This window comes from Saccostrea echinata, unplaced genomic scaffold (assembly GCF_033153115.1).
Source record: "Saccostrea echinata isolate AGI-Se365-2 ecotype Australia unplaced genomic scaffold, CSIRO_AGI_Sech_v1 ptg000012l, whole genome shotgun sequence".
NCBI lineage: Eukaryota > Metazoa > Mollusca > Bivalvia > Ostreida > Ostreidae > Saccostrea > Saccostrea echinata.
In genome coordinates, this window is record NW_026889761.1 from 22,082,328 (window position 1) to 22,097,176 (window position 14,849).

A 14,849-nucleotide genomic window follows, 5' to 3' on the forward strand; every position below is an offset into this window, starting at 1 on the left:
CCTTTTGCAAGACCCATTGTTATAGGTCTTTTATGTAAATATTACCACCTTATTAAGCTGTCAATACAACATCAAGTTTTTGGAGTAAACAGTTCTGTAGAATTTCCTTTTTGATCAGAGGGCACATGTACCGTTCCTTGGAGAGCCATTTATCAGAGCATAGTCTATAGAGTTCTTCTGTCTTTGACAAACAATTTTATTCATATTGTTTCATATTTACCATTTTATTTTATATGGGACTTTAGTGTGTTGCATGTTATAACTACTGGAAATCATGGACATAAGGCAGGATAAACTTGAAAAGAAAAAAGACAAAATACATTTTGAATTTTCTGCAGGAAACAAAAAATAATCCAGTAAATCCCTCCTTCTGATTTTTAGTAAACATTCAGTCCCTAAATTTTTTCCTGAAGCCTGACCTTTTAAGACCTGAGTCACTGATAGAACACATGGCTATATGGATATCTAGGCTTGCAGATACTGAAATACTGAGCAGATTTTGTAGGTGTTGATAGAAAATTTTTCTTAGTGTGCTGCACTTTTAAGTTTGGCTGTAGGGTAGAATTCTTCCATTAGCTGATGATGCAGAAGAAACAGCATAAAAGTTGATTGACATTAGTTGTGATATAAAGTGACATATCTGCTGTTCTGTGTAATATAACAAATGGATTGGTTGATCAGTTATATACAGAGTGACATCTGTTGGTCTGTGTTATAACTATTCTCGTAGACAAGGTGAATCAATCTTATTGGTTGAAACTTTTAAAACTCCACAGCCATCTGGGTGTCAGACGTCAGCTCTATTAATCATGTTAATTCTTTAATATTTCATATAATCCATTTAAAATAAGGAATTTTCAGTTCTTAATCGTTGAAATACAGTCAAACCTTGTTATCTCAAACTGAGAAAAAACTTGAACTTATCTGAGGGTTCGAGATATTGAGGTTAAAATGAGTGAAGAAAAACTTAGTTGGGAAGTTGGGACTTCCAATTTACTTCTTCATATTATGGTATTCAAGATATCAATGTTTGAGATAATTAATTAAGTTCAACTTCAACCTTATTTGAAAGAGGACTTGGTATAGAGTTCAGTGGATTTGAATGCTCATTTTCTTCTTGTTACATTTTGTGTCTCATGGCCTTGACTATGGATTTCAGGTAAAGGGTTTGTCAATGTGCGCCTGGCTTCTTTATTTTGTGGGTGGGGAAAACATCTTACGAGGAAATGTTCTGGCAGTTTGATGATGGCTTAGTTGGGGGAGTGCCTGTTTGGAGTTTGTATATTGGTCTGGTCCATCATATTTTTCTCCCTTCCATTTACACATGATACAGTCATAATATATACATGTTTAATGTGCATGATATTTATTTTCCAGCTTGGGGTAACCTGGCCAATGTCTGGAATCAACAGGGAAAGAAGATGGAGGCAGAACAGGCATATAGGAATGCCCTCAAACACCGGGGCAATATGGCCGACACACACTACAATCTGTAAGAACCTCAGCTATTGCAGTGTATTATAGCAGGGTCATTCCTTAATACACAAATAATAAAATAGAGTACATATGAAATCAGTAAAAAAAAAAAAAGAAGAACTAGTAGACTAATTGTTCTCGAACAATTAGAGGTCTTTCCACCTTTAAATTTCATATATTCTTCATATTTAACTCTCTACTCTTTATTTTTATACAAAAGAAACCAGAAATGGCTTGAGAGATGGAAAAAATGAAAATTTAAAAATTTTGAAATGACCTTGACCTTTGACCTTGAACAAATATTCAAGGTCAAAGGCCAAGGGTCACATTACAATTAACCCCATGCTTCTACGACTTTTAGCTTTAAAGTTATAAGGTTTACTAGTAAGCGCAAAGACGTTAAAGGGCGATAACTCATATAAGGGGTCATCGGATACTTTCGCACTGAATAGATTGAAGTTGTGTCTAAAGACACTGAATACATTAGTGAAGGTTTCGTGTCTCTGCGGTTTACGGTTTCAGAGGAGTAGCGATAACAAGGTTTTTTGCACAAGGGGCAATAACTTTTAAAAGGGTTAAGCTAAGGGGACAAGATTGAAATCTTTGAAATAGTTTTAAAAGTACATATTAAAGATGCAAAGATGTACTGTATATGTTGAAAGACAGAAGAGCTATAAAAAGAGCTTTATTTCTCTTATTTGGAATGACCTTGACCTTTGACCTTGACATAAACTTCAAGGTCTAGGGTTAAGGAATCTAATGCAGTTAGTTTCATGTCTCTACGGCTTATCGTTTTGAAAATTTTTCATTAATTATAAACTTCAAAAACTTTCAGGGGCAATAACTCATAAAAGGGCTCAACGAATCCTTTCGTAATGAATAGATTGAAGAGTCTCCTCAATTAGTCGAAGACATTGGTGAAGGTTTCGTACCTCTATGGTTTACGGTTTCAGAGGAGTAGCGATAACAAGGTTTCTAGCAAAAGGGGCAATAACTGCGAAAGAGGTCATAGGTTATATGCGTTGGGTCAAATTTGTTCATAACTTTTTATGACCTTTACGATGAACAAAAAATCTTTTCGATAAATGTCGAAACAAAAAATCAGCGGAAGAAAAATAATAATAAGAAGAAGAAGAATAATAATAATAATAAACAGAAGAAAATCAATAGGTCTTTCCACAGAAAGGTGGAAAGACCTAAAAAGTAAATTACAGAATTGAGGGAAGTTTAAAAAGAATTTGGTATACAGTGCAATACAGTGAAGACTACTATTAAATATAGTAGCTTAAAACAGTGATAGTTTTTTTCACTTAGTCTATAAAATATGAAATGATATGACACAAATATTGAAATTTTTTGTGTTGTGTCAAGCAAGATAGGGTCGAATGATTTTACAGAGAATAATCGATCCTGTGTTAGAGAAAAGAGAAGCTATAATAAATATAAGTTCAGTAGACACACGCTGCAGAAAGGAAAAGATGTCATACTCTATATATAGATGTAATCATAACAGATATCAGGGCTCGACATTAACGCTTGTCCGCTTGTCCGGTACCAATGAAAAAAAATTACGGACAAGTGGATATTGCTGAGCACTTGTCCGATTGGACAAGTGCATTTTGATATAAAGAAGTCTCCAAATAATTAAAGAATGACTTGAAAGTTTACCGGTACTTTAGATACGGAAACAGTACATAAAAACCAAACTTTGATCCCGATATGGTTCTCCATGTAATTGAGTTCACACTCGATCGGGATCGAAGTTCACTTAATGCATACTCAAAGGCATGGAACTTACGAATTTATGTTGACAGTTTCACTTGTGACCATTGATGTTGTTGTCAGGACAGAAAGTCTAGATAAAATTTTGATTTAAGTGTTTGTTGTATTTATAAATAACATCACACGTTACAGTAATGGATTTTATTTAGTTTTCCAATTGGTCAGTTGGGGACATGAAAGGATAGAGATGACAGGATTTGTCATAGTTAGCCAGTAATCCTGACCCCCCGAGGTGTCCCCTAAATTGATATGATCATCCTTTTGTCTGGCATAAGTCAAAGTTCCCAGCCACCATACTGTACTTCTGATGGACCCATGATTGAATCTACTGAGGAGTGAAATGACTAGGAATTCTCTAACTGAGCAATGCATGCTTCAGTAAACTTCAATGAATGTTCAGCAATACCTGTTGGAAAATTGACTCAAGGAAAAAATAAATATCAACCTGTAATTAACAAGGAAAAGATCGTTGAATTTATGTAATGGTAGACAACTAAAAGAGAATTCAGCAGTCGGATTTAGTGGTCTTAACTGAGATTTCCTTTTCTTTACGTACCGTGAATTTCTGTGGTTTTTGATGTATCGCTGATTTGATAACATCATTATCAAATGTAAAACTTCTGAGAGTTAAAGTTTCATTTGTTAAGCTATAACATAGTTCACAGGCATCTGAGACCATTTGAAAAGAAGGTGTAACTAGTATTTTGTAGATTTTATTACCAAGTTCCATTGAGAGGTATCATCTTAAGGCCTCACAGTCTGCTCCTGTATGCAATATTACACAATTTAACACTAGTTCAGATTTTAATATGTAGGGCACATCTTGCATAACTTTATGATTTTGTTAAGACATATCTATGAAGATACCCCAAACTTGAAAAACCAAATCTGCATACAATGCAGCATAAATCACTACATGTAAGAAAAATCTCTATGTTGTATGACTATATTTTATCTCTGTGCAAAGGTCTCTTCATTTTCCTAATGGAATAGGCATACATTTGCAATTCTTATTAAGTTATTGACCATATTTCCATAAAATAACACTAGATCATTAGGGATCCATGAACACTATGATGCTTTGGGTGAGAAGTTGAATGGTTTGCTTTGTCGGAGTTAATCCCCTTGACGAAAGGTGCCTTTCTTCTCTGAAAAAAGGGGGGTTTAGCATTTGTATGGGAAGAAGATAGGAACCCTGCATATTCAAGTCAATCTTGACAAATAATCCACAGGAAAAATTTACACTCTATGATAGACACATTTAACAAGCTTTCTGAAAAAAGAAATATGAAACCCCTTCATGTCTTATGATATGTAATATATATACATAGTTAATACATCTTTATTATTTTGATTTGAACTTTTCCAAGAGAAAACAAAAAGACAGATGCATATTGATGATTATAAAAAAATAAAGGAAATTTATTGCAGCTGCTCTTTTCAATGTAGCATCAAAAAAGTTCTTGGATGTTGGAATCAACTGCCAAGTGGAGATATATTTACACACATGTTTGTCTTTTAAATTTTGCTCAGATTGTGAAATTTATTTACATTACAGAGGCATCTTGCTCCAGGATCAGAAGCGGATGGAAGCTGCGGTAGAAAGCTACAAGAGAGCTATTCAGTACAGACCTAAATTGTCAAGTAATGTTTTATACACAAAAAAACGGATTGAAATATGCCATCAGGCCTCATCTGACAAAAATCCGAATTCCTAGTAGTTTTCCCATGAATTTTCAAAATCTGCATTTCTTTTTATACTCGAGGATATTTTGGACATAATTGCAAATTCAATTGATATTGACTTATATTGAATATGATTTTGCCAATACAAATCTACATTGTATAAATTGGTACATAACATCATGACATAAATATTAAACAGGGTCTACAGGCATATGTGCATTTTTTAAAAAATCTTATATGTCTCAGAAAAATGAAAGGGGTAAAAAATATTTGTGTAAAAAATATTTTAGAATTGGTATTTACTGCATTTGAGTGAGAATATTGAAAAACACTGCACAGAGAAATTATCTTAAGACAGACAGATATATATTTTAATCAGTGATGACAAGTTATGATAAGTTTTTCCTGGCAGGGGAATCCAGTCACAGTTAAAAATAAATTGTGGGTAAAGAAATAAAGACAAATGGTGTCAGCTGTTAAGTGATCTGTAAGGGGAGGTAACTTTATCTCCGCTATCTCATGATTGAAGAGTTATATGTATTAGGGTAGTTAATTTATCTTAGCTATCTTGTGTTTGAAGAGTTATATGCAAGTGTTTATCTTTTATAGCTTATTCAAAAAAAGAAAAAAAAAGTTTCAAAAAAATAGACGCTGAGTTAATTTTTTAGAAATTTTTTTTTTAACTTCTAAACAATTAAGACAACAATTCAGTCAATTATAAGTAACCAGTTAACAAATGGCTACCACTTCTGCAGATATTTGTTCTCTGCATCCAAAACATTTAAAGCTGAAAAAAAAGTAAAGCTGAAAACAAAAATCCTAACAAGTTTATCATCCTGAAGAAAAGAAAATTGGTAACAATATTCGACAGCTGGCGCTTATTCAATCATTTCCAAATTGAAAAACCACTATCAATAATGAGGCCTCAGTATTGGTAAGCTCTAGGGAGTCGACCGTAAATTTTTTTGCCAGCCTCAGTCATTCCATGCAACAGTTATCAAAGCTATTGAGCAAAAAGCCATGATTTTTCTATAAATCCATAGAGTGTCGGTTCTTAATTACAAAGAATTCTAAGTTTCCGATTTGTCAGTTCAAAATGTGTCCTTGTCCTGCGGTTAAGGCAATGAAAGCTGAGCTAGCATGCTTTTTGTTGGTGTGTTTGATTAACTAGATGTAATTAATTGACATGGAGCGAATTTTCATATTTTTTTTTTCTGGCATGCTAGTTCATTGTACAAAATAGTGTGTCTTTTATATTTTTTCTTTAAAGGAAAATTTTTAATGTTTACAGTCTAGTGAATTTGCATTGAAGTATGCATTTATCAAGATAATTATATTAGAATTACGTACATGTAGGATTTAGTGTGTGAGATGAGAAGATATTTCATTACAAGTCAAGGGTGATAAACATTCTATGAAAGTGATCTACAATTGACGAAATTTCATTCACATATAGTTCCATCTAGATTCTATGGTGGTGCTTTTCTGGTCAATTTTACAATTTAATTTCAAAATAATAATTTCATGTAATGATACACAGAAGATTTGTGCTTCTGTCAAGGTAGTTAGCCATTTATGTGTAAAATTTATGTTTTTTCTTTCTTTCAGTGGCCCATCTGAATTTGGCCATTATCTATGCTGGTCAGGGAAAATATGCTGAGGCAGAAAAGGTGAACATAACACTTTTATACATCTTAAAAATTTAATATATAGATAAAAAGAAGAGTAAAAAAAATAACAATAAAATAAACTGTGTTGAAAAGAGGATGACAAAAAGTACCTGTAGTTAATCTCTAAAATGTAAACTAACTTCTGTTACCAGTTATGAAGAAAGAAATGATTAGCAGATTTCAGAGTTTCAATAAAAAAAAAAAAAATCTATGATAATGACATCTGTGGGAGAAAACAATTTTAAGTATTTAGTGAGGTTTATAAAGTACGATGGCCGATATGGGCGGGACAAAAAGTAATCACGAGTTGTGTTCGATTTGCCGGCAATTCTTAGATGCCGGCAAAAAGTAACCACGAGTTGTGTTTGATTTGCCGGCAATTCTTAGATGCTGGCAAATCTTAGATATAGGCAATTCTTATTTAAAATATTTAATTAAATTGCCAGAGGATATAGAGGTTTCAGAAGTCAAGTTATCTCAATTGGGCAAAGAGTTTGACAAAAACAAAAAACCAAAAACAACAACAAAGCAGTTTAACTCAACACGTGGCATTATTTATGACATATCAAAGCGAAGTCAAGATATTTAACTGGCTACAAGGCAGCCTCCCCGAAAATTAAAAGAAGTCTATAACGGGGGATGGGGGTGGGGACCGGGTGCTATTTCAACACTAGTCTGGGTTACGTTCACTGTCTAAACAGTTTTTCATAATCTTTCATTAGGATATGGTGGAGCCTAGATAAAAACGGACAATACAAATTCAGATATTTCCTGTACTCTCATGATCATCCTCACAAGTGTTTATGGTAGTTTGGTAGTTTATGAACCAGGCAGGTTTTTTTAAACATCTAATCAATTGACTACATGTAGCTGTGCCGTCAATCAACAGGCAGCGTGCACAGCGTTCATTATGTATTTGAGGGAACACTAGCTTTGTTATTAAAATAATTAACACAACTATTGAAGATAAAATAAAATATGTGTTGGTATGAATTTTAAAAGATACTATACTTTTTTGTGGAGTGCACGGGTCTGGAAACCCCTTAAACAATGTCTATATGCGTTTTCCCCCCTCACTTCTCTCAGTATTCTGGGTTTTTTCAAACCATTTGCCCTGTTAAGTTAACTTGACTTCTGTGACCTTGATATCCTCTGGCATATAAATTAAATATTACATATAAGAATTGCTATTGCATGTACCGAAGATTTGCCGGCATCTAAGAATTGCCGGCAAATCAAACACAACTCGTGGTTACTTTTTACCAGCATCTAAGAATTGCCGGCAAATCAAACACAACTCGTGGTTACTTTTTGCCCCGGCCCATATCGGCCATCGTAATAAAGGCTAGATGTAGAAAATATAAGTAGAAGCAGACATTTGAAGCCTTGAACCCATAGCTTTAACGAAGTCGATTCTGAATTTCTGAAATCTATTTTTAGATTTACCGCCACTGTGCTGACCTTGACACCTCTGGCCTTAAGGATCCACGTCTCCATGAGAACACGAAGATCTCAGCCCTTTATAACTTGGGCAGAATGTTAGCTGAGCAGGAGAGGAACAAGGAAGCTATAGAGGTGTACAGGGAGGCTCTAAAGAGGAGACCCAGCTACTACGCTCCTCAGTCTATTTATAACATGCTAGGTAATCATTCTCAATCTATTTATAACAGACAGAAAACCCTAGTGGTTGTGCTCATCAGTCCTCTGTTTATAATATATAATAAATGCAGGGAAATAACAGTGGTTAGAGGGGATGCAGATACTATGCTCCTCAGTCTATTTATAACATGCTAGGTAATGTACCTCAATTTATTTATAACATGAATAAATCCCAGGAATTATGCCTCTTTTTTTTCATAAATGATGTGCTAGGTATGATTTTGAAGCCTTAAAAACAAGCCTTTTTAGCTGCAATATGTCATTTAGCATCTGAGTTTATATATTCACGAAGTAATAAAAAATGGGGATGGATACATTATTGAGCTTCTATATGCCATTCATTTAATTTAACATGCCACAATATAATTGATTGCTTGTGTAGTTATTGTTTACTATAGGGATGCACGATTTTATCGGTATACCAGAGTATATCCTGATTTTTTATTGCATGATACGTATCGTGATACGGAGACTAAAATACCGGTATTTGGTACATAATTATAAATTCCAAAAATTTTTCATTTATTTCTTTAAACTATTAAATAAAAATTATAGGGAGTCTAAAAAATGTTGAAAAAAGTTAAACTATGGCATCTAAACGTGAATTATATTATAAAAATGAAAAAAGTGAAGTTATGTTTTTACAGCGTATTCGAAAGAAAAATTACAGAAATTCATTTGAAATTGTAGCAAAAATTTTGTGTAAAAATATCATGATATCATTGTGATATTTTGGGGAAAAAATCATGATATATCAAGATACAAAATTTTTGGCAATACCCATCCCTAGTTTACTATGAAATATAAATATTAGCAGATTCCTGTCACATTGTCAGCATTTCCTCACCATATTGAATATACAAGTACATGTAAGTTACTTACATGTAGAATTGGGAAAAAAACTCTACACTTTGTTTAGTTCAGTATCTCTGTTTTTATATAACTTTACAGATTTTATTGGTACTGTCTGGGTGCTGAACTATGTGAGTGCTGAACTGTATGAGTGGTTAAAAAGAAAGTTAATGCTCTGAAAAGTAGCTACACATTCTTCTGTTAATGGAGTATACAGAGTGATCAATGGTTTATCTGTAGTTTGTCTGTGACCTTGATAATTTATATTTAAGTTTAATATTAAGTTGTCAAAACATTCAATCCTTAAAAAGAAGACATTTTAATATTAAATCAAGTTCAAATTCACCCCATACAAAGAGCAGGTGCAGAAATAATGATATCTATTTTTTTACATCCCACTTATCTTATTTCATCTATTTCTAGAGTTACATATAATTGTGTAATTTGGCACAAAAAAACTGCGAAGACTTTATTTACATTAAACCATAAATATATCACTCCCTTACCCAGACCAGACATGGGTATGTTGGGTGCTGAGGGGTGCTAAGATTAGCTGTGGATTTTTATTTGGTTTTTGTATAATTCTCCATGCGATGTGAACAGGGTCAGTGATTTATGGGGGAGCGGACACCAATCAAATTCTTCATGATTCTGCAAGTGAATAAAAATTGTGCATTAATTTCTCGTTACTTTGTCATTTTAAATTCAAGTGTTCGTCCAAGTTTAAAATCCTATTACATAAGAACAGCATTGATATGTACAACGCCATAAAACTCTCAGGTATTGCTTAAAAACATATTGCATAAAAAGCACAGAAATCATTTGTAGTCATTGTTAGTATGTAAAATGATGTGTTTTTGCCTGTAGTAATTTAATTCATGCTCTTTTAATGAATGCATCCACGTGTAGAGAGAATTATATTCCAATGATGTAATGCACCAGTTCAATTAAAATGAGACTGGGTTCCTGTTTGAAATATGCATTTAATATTTATTTTACACACTCGAATGAACGACTTCAAGTGCATATGATGTGCATGGAATCTTTTATGGCCCTTTATTTGTAAGCAATTAGTAAACACTCCCCTTTTGATGAATTTTATATATTACCCATAAATAACCCACCATTACAGTGTGTTATTGAGCAGGGCATTCCTCTTTGCCAGACAAATTACTGCCCATTTTCACCTGCAAGAAATTGCTTTTTAGAAAGTACATCATGATTTATACTCTTTATATATGGCCATAATAAACTTATCAAAATTATAAATGGTTTAGAGAAACTCTACAATTAGGGAGAATTGTACATATACAAAATAAAAGCACCATAAATAAATGTTTTTTTTTAAAATGTGATATCTGATGTATTATACTTGTAATAATACTGTTTACGTCAATATTAAATTCTCCCAGTAGGTCTAAGAAGGAAGCAATCTTTAAGTTTTGACTCTTTATTGAATAATTAATATCACTGGAATTTGAATAGTTTTATTTGGTATCGGAGTTATTTTTATATTAGCACTTTTTACATGACGATCGATCTGCCATTTGATTGACAATTTGATTGGTTACTTTTAGGGACAATCTAAGATTTGATTGGTTACTTTTTAGGTGAGGTATATATGAAGATAGGTCAGATAGATGAAGCTGAGAAATGGTACAAAGAGGCCTTGAAGGCCAAGGCTGACCATGTGCCAGCCCACCTGACCATGGCCAAACTCCTCCATAAAAAGGTGACCACAGGAAATTCATGATTCTTTATACACCACACTTCCCCAAATGTTCTTCTGTTTGAAATCAAAATTTCATTTATAGTTACCAGTTGATGTTTAATTGTCTCATTTACAAAATGTTTCAGTAGAAAAAAAAACCAAAACAAAACAAACAAATAATTATGTTTTACTTTCAAGAGAAAGTTGGGGAAAAAATATGGCTCAAGTTTTTTAGAACCATAAATATGGTACATGATTGAGGTATAAAAAACTTATATATTTGTAAACATTAATCAAGCAGTAAAAGTGGGGGGGAAACAGTGATAGGAATTTGAAAATAATCTATACTTCATTCGGAACTGTGGAGAAAATGCTAAAATGTGCATACTAGTAAATTTTCTCAGCAAATTTTGTAAAAAGTTCCAAGCTGACTACATAGAAACTATTCAGAAAATAATCTTTATAAGGAATTATTTACAGAACCAGATAAAGGAAGCTGAGCAGTGGTTTAAGAAAGCCAAACAACTGGACCCTGACGATACAATGGTGGACCATCATTACGGTATCAAATTATCATTATGTTTGTCATGGAATTCAGTATTCCATAGTACATATATGTATGTAATGGAATTCAGTATTCCATAGTACTGACATGTTTGTCATGGAATTCAGTATTCCATAGTACATATATGTTTGTCATGAAATTCAGTATTCCATAGTACATATATGTATTTCATGGAATTCAGTAATCCATAGGACAGATACATGTATATTTTTCATGGAATTCAGTATTCCATTACATATAACAGATAATTAAATGTTCGTACTCTTTATAAACTTTTTATTTCAAATTATTATTAAGGATTTATTCTCAGGCATAAAATAACAATCTATAGATGAGATGTTAGAACATATTTTCTCTCTGTGTAAAATGCTTGTTGTTGTTGTGAAGGGAAGTAACTGTGTCATGATGATGATCAAGAATGCTATTTGATCTTTGTACAGCCCAGTTCCTGGGAGAAACAGGGAGGCTTAAAGAATCTTCCACCATGTACAGACAAGCCATCCAGAAGTCTCCAAACGACTTTGAACTCATCTTCAATGCAGCAAACATTCTCAGGTCAGTGAATATAGTGTCATAAAAGGAAGCATACAGATTATAGAGTTATAGAGGTATAACATGGGGCAGAAAAAAAATGAAATTATTTTAATGGACCTACTCCAGCCCAGTGTTAAAAGCCCAACACAGAGCAATTATGTCTCATATGTCAACATTTACTAAGCTGGACCAACATTGGACCAACATTGAATTTCCAACACTAAGTGGCCACGTTTCATGTCAACATGTACTTGGTTAGAGAGAAATCTACTTCATGTCCTTGTCTTTTAAGTCATTTAAATAAATCACTGAAATCATAGATAAATGCAGTATAATGGTTAACAATAAGCAATTAGCACTTATATTATGTTCATAATATTGTGTAATATCCCTCTCAATAGATGAAAGCACCCAAGACAACTGGTGACCGTTGCTTCACCCATAATATATAGACACTCATTAGCAATCTGCAGACACATTTACTTTATCTTGATTTACTTCCTTTTGTGCAGACAAGATGGTGATAATGAGGCATCTGAGAAACTCTATGAAAAGGCTGTACTGCTCAAGCCAAATGTAAGTCATCGTGGGAATTTGACACATTATGTACTAAGAGAGATAACTCCTGTTCAGAATTTCTTTTATCATGAGTTATCTTTCTTTTATTAGGTAGCAACAGCTCATATGAATTTAGGAGCCATGTATCATCTCAATGGAAAGCTTGAAAAGGCAGAGCAGAGTTATCTGGAAGCTCTAAAACTCAAACCTACTGACATAACCACACAACAGAATCTCCAAAAACTACGCAACCTAATGCAGAGTAATGGCCGACAGCGACAAACTGGCAAACGATGAGGGAGAATAAAGAGGATGTGCAGCCACAATTTGTCTAAATTTGAAAGAAATATGGATTTAGTTGTTACAGTTGTAGAAAACTCAAAAGGAACGAGATTAATATACTTATGAACAAGGAGGTTAACAAATGATTAAAAAGAAATTTTCTATGATACACTTACTAGTATTTTTTTCAGTGAAAATGAAATTTCTGTTGTTATAGCTTTGGCTTAACTTTTATACATATGCTCTAGAAATTTATGTTTAGGGAAATGTAAAAAAAAAAAGGGGGGGTGGGTGTTCAACAATTAGCATACAATGACCAAAAATAATTATCATAGCTTTACATCTAGGAGTTTTTCTATTATATCCAGCAGATTTTCCTTTGTTGTTTACACATTATGAACAATTTTTTCTTACTACAGCTTTCTTTTCATTGCAATAGTGCCTTCAAAAGCACATATCACTTCTCTACAAATTTATTTTCTACCAACATATTTAATTTTAATGTTTATGTACATATACATTTAAATTGAGAAAATATGTTAAAATTCACACAGTAATTTACTGATTCATTAAATATGAGTGTAAAATTTACCAAGGTAGTGATTAACAAACACAGTAAGAATCAGTGAGGTTTACTGATTTTTACAAGGAGGCAATAAATCCTGCTAAAGTTGAATTTTACAGTTGTTAACAACATTTGGATACTCAGATTCTCTTTTAATGCTTTATTTTTTTTTTCATGCTTTAAAGTCTGTTTGTTATTAATATACATTCTGTTGGGCAAATATTTACAAAGTCTGCATCAATTTATTGATTTCAAATGAAGCTTACATTTGAAGACTTGCTGACATCAGCAACTGAAGGCAGTCCACATATCTGTGCTTTATATATCTTTCCTTTTTCTTTCTTTTGTAATATATTTGTTTCTGAGCAATACCAAGGGAGATAATGTAGAGTACAAGGGGAGACTACTTGTATAATCATGTTCTAGTCCTGTAGGGGGTCCCAGGTGAACCAATGGCAGACCTGGAACAGTTCTCATTCATTGTTCATTGACCAATGGCATAGCTGGAACAGTTCTTATTCATTGTTAATTGACCAATGGCAGAGCTGGAACAGTTCTCATTCGTTGTTCATTGTCCATTGCTTCAAAAGCATGTGTTATTGAATGTATTTAAGTTGAATGTACTTCATTGTAAAACTTTAATGAATTATCATGATTATTTTTCATTGGGGGAGTTGTTAAGGTGTTTTCACTGTCAAGACAGTGTGTGTGTAAATGTTTATGAGCTTTGTTATTCCAAAATGCTACATGTATTTAGTGTGCAATGATATTAGCATCCATTCTACAAGTTCAAAATCCTTATAAGATCTCTAGATTAGTGAGGGGGGAATTGATAAGATTTTTTTTGCCTTGTCTAGCAATATTTTATATCATTATGCTTGAATTAGATGACATTTTATGTTTGTGATATACAATATATTTGAAGATGTTTAAAATCTAAGACAGAATTAATTAAGGTGCTTTATCTGTCTGACCTGTGAGAATGTACTGAAATCTAGCTGTCTGAATGTTCTCAACTTAGTGTACAAATTTTGAACAATCATATCAAAGGATTATAAAATCTACAGATCTCTCGATGGCCTGAGTGAGAATGTAATGTGATATATGACATTCCTTAGTAAAATACTGAAAATACTGCATGTCATGTTTTGAAAGGCGATTGTAAACAATTTAATGTAGGTTATAACTCTGTTACTTTTTCTTTTTAGAGAACTACTCATATTTTTTTCTGTTAGTATATTTTTTAATTTGTTGATGCTCTGTAATGTAATGTTATTAAAGATGCAATAAAACACTAAAATCATATCCTTATTTGTTTATAATTTTATTTGGTAGTTGTACTCATTTTGGTAAAGTGAGGATAATTGAAATCAGTCAAATTAACTTCTGGCAAAGATAGGTTAACCCATCCATTAATTAAATCCCCAAAATTAAAAATTATATATATATTTGAAGTATAATCTGGGTAAATTTATAGCAGTAATACACAACCCATTCAGGTTTCTAGTT

General features: G+C 32.8%; 1 protein-coding gene across 1 annotated transcript in view; it reads left to right on the forward strand.

Moving 5' to 3' along the window:
* The window catches only part of LOC133185539 (protein O-mannosyl-transferase TMTC2-like), a 35,773-nt gene extending 21,128 nt beyond the window's left edge, over positions 1 to 14,645 (forward strand). Inside the window, exons 4-12 of the mRNA XM_061320836.1 lie at positions 1,378 to 1,492; positions 4,817 to 4,902; positions 6,553 to 6,614; positions 8,055 to 8,256; positions 10,736 to 10,857; positions 11,317 to 11,398; positions 11,842 to 11,956; positions 12,448 to 12,511; positions 12,605 to 14,645. Coding sequence (XP_061176820.1) covers positions 1,378 to 1,492; positions 4,817 to 4,902; positions 6,553 to 6,614; positions 8,055 to 8,256; positions 10,736 to 10,857; positions 11,317 to 11,398; positions 11,842 to 11,956; positions 12,448 to 12,511; positions 12,605 to 12,790 — 1,034 coding nt within the window. The 3' untranslated portion in view covers positions 12,791 to 14,645. The remainder of the gene's footprint in view (positions 1 to 1,377; positions 1,493 to 4,816; positions 4,903 to 6,552; positions 6,615 to 8,054; positions 8,257 to 10,735; positions 10,858 to 11,316; positions 11,399 to 11,841; positions 11,957 to 12,447; positions 12,512 to 12,604) is intronic.
* Positions 14,646 to 14,849: the final 204 nt, after the last annotated feature.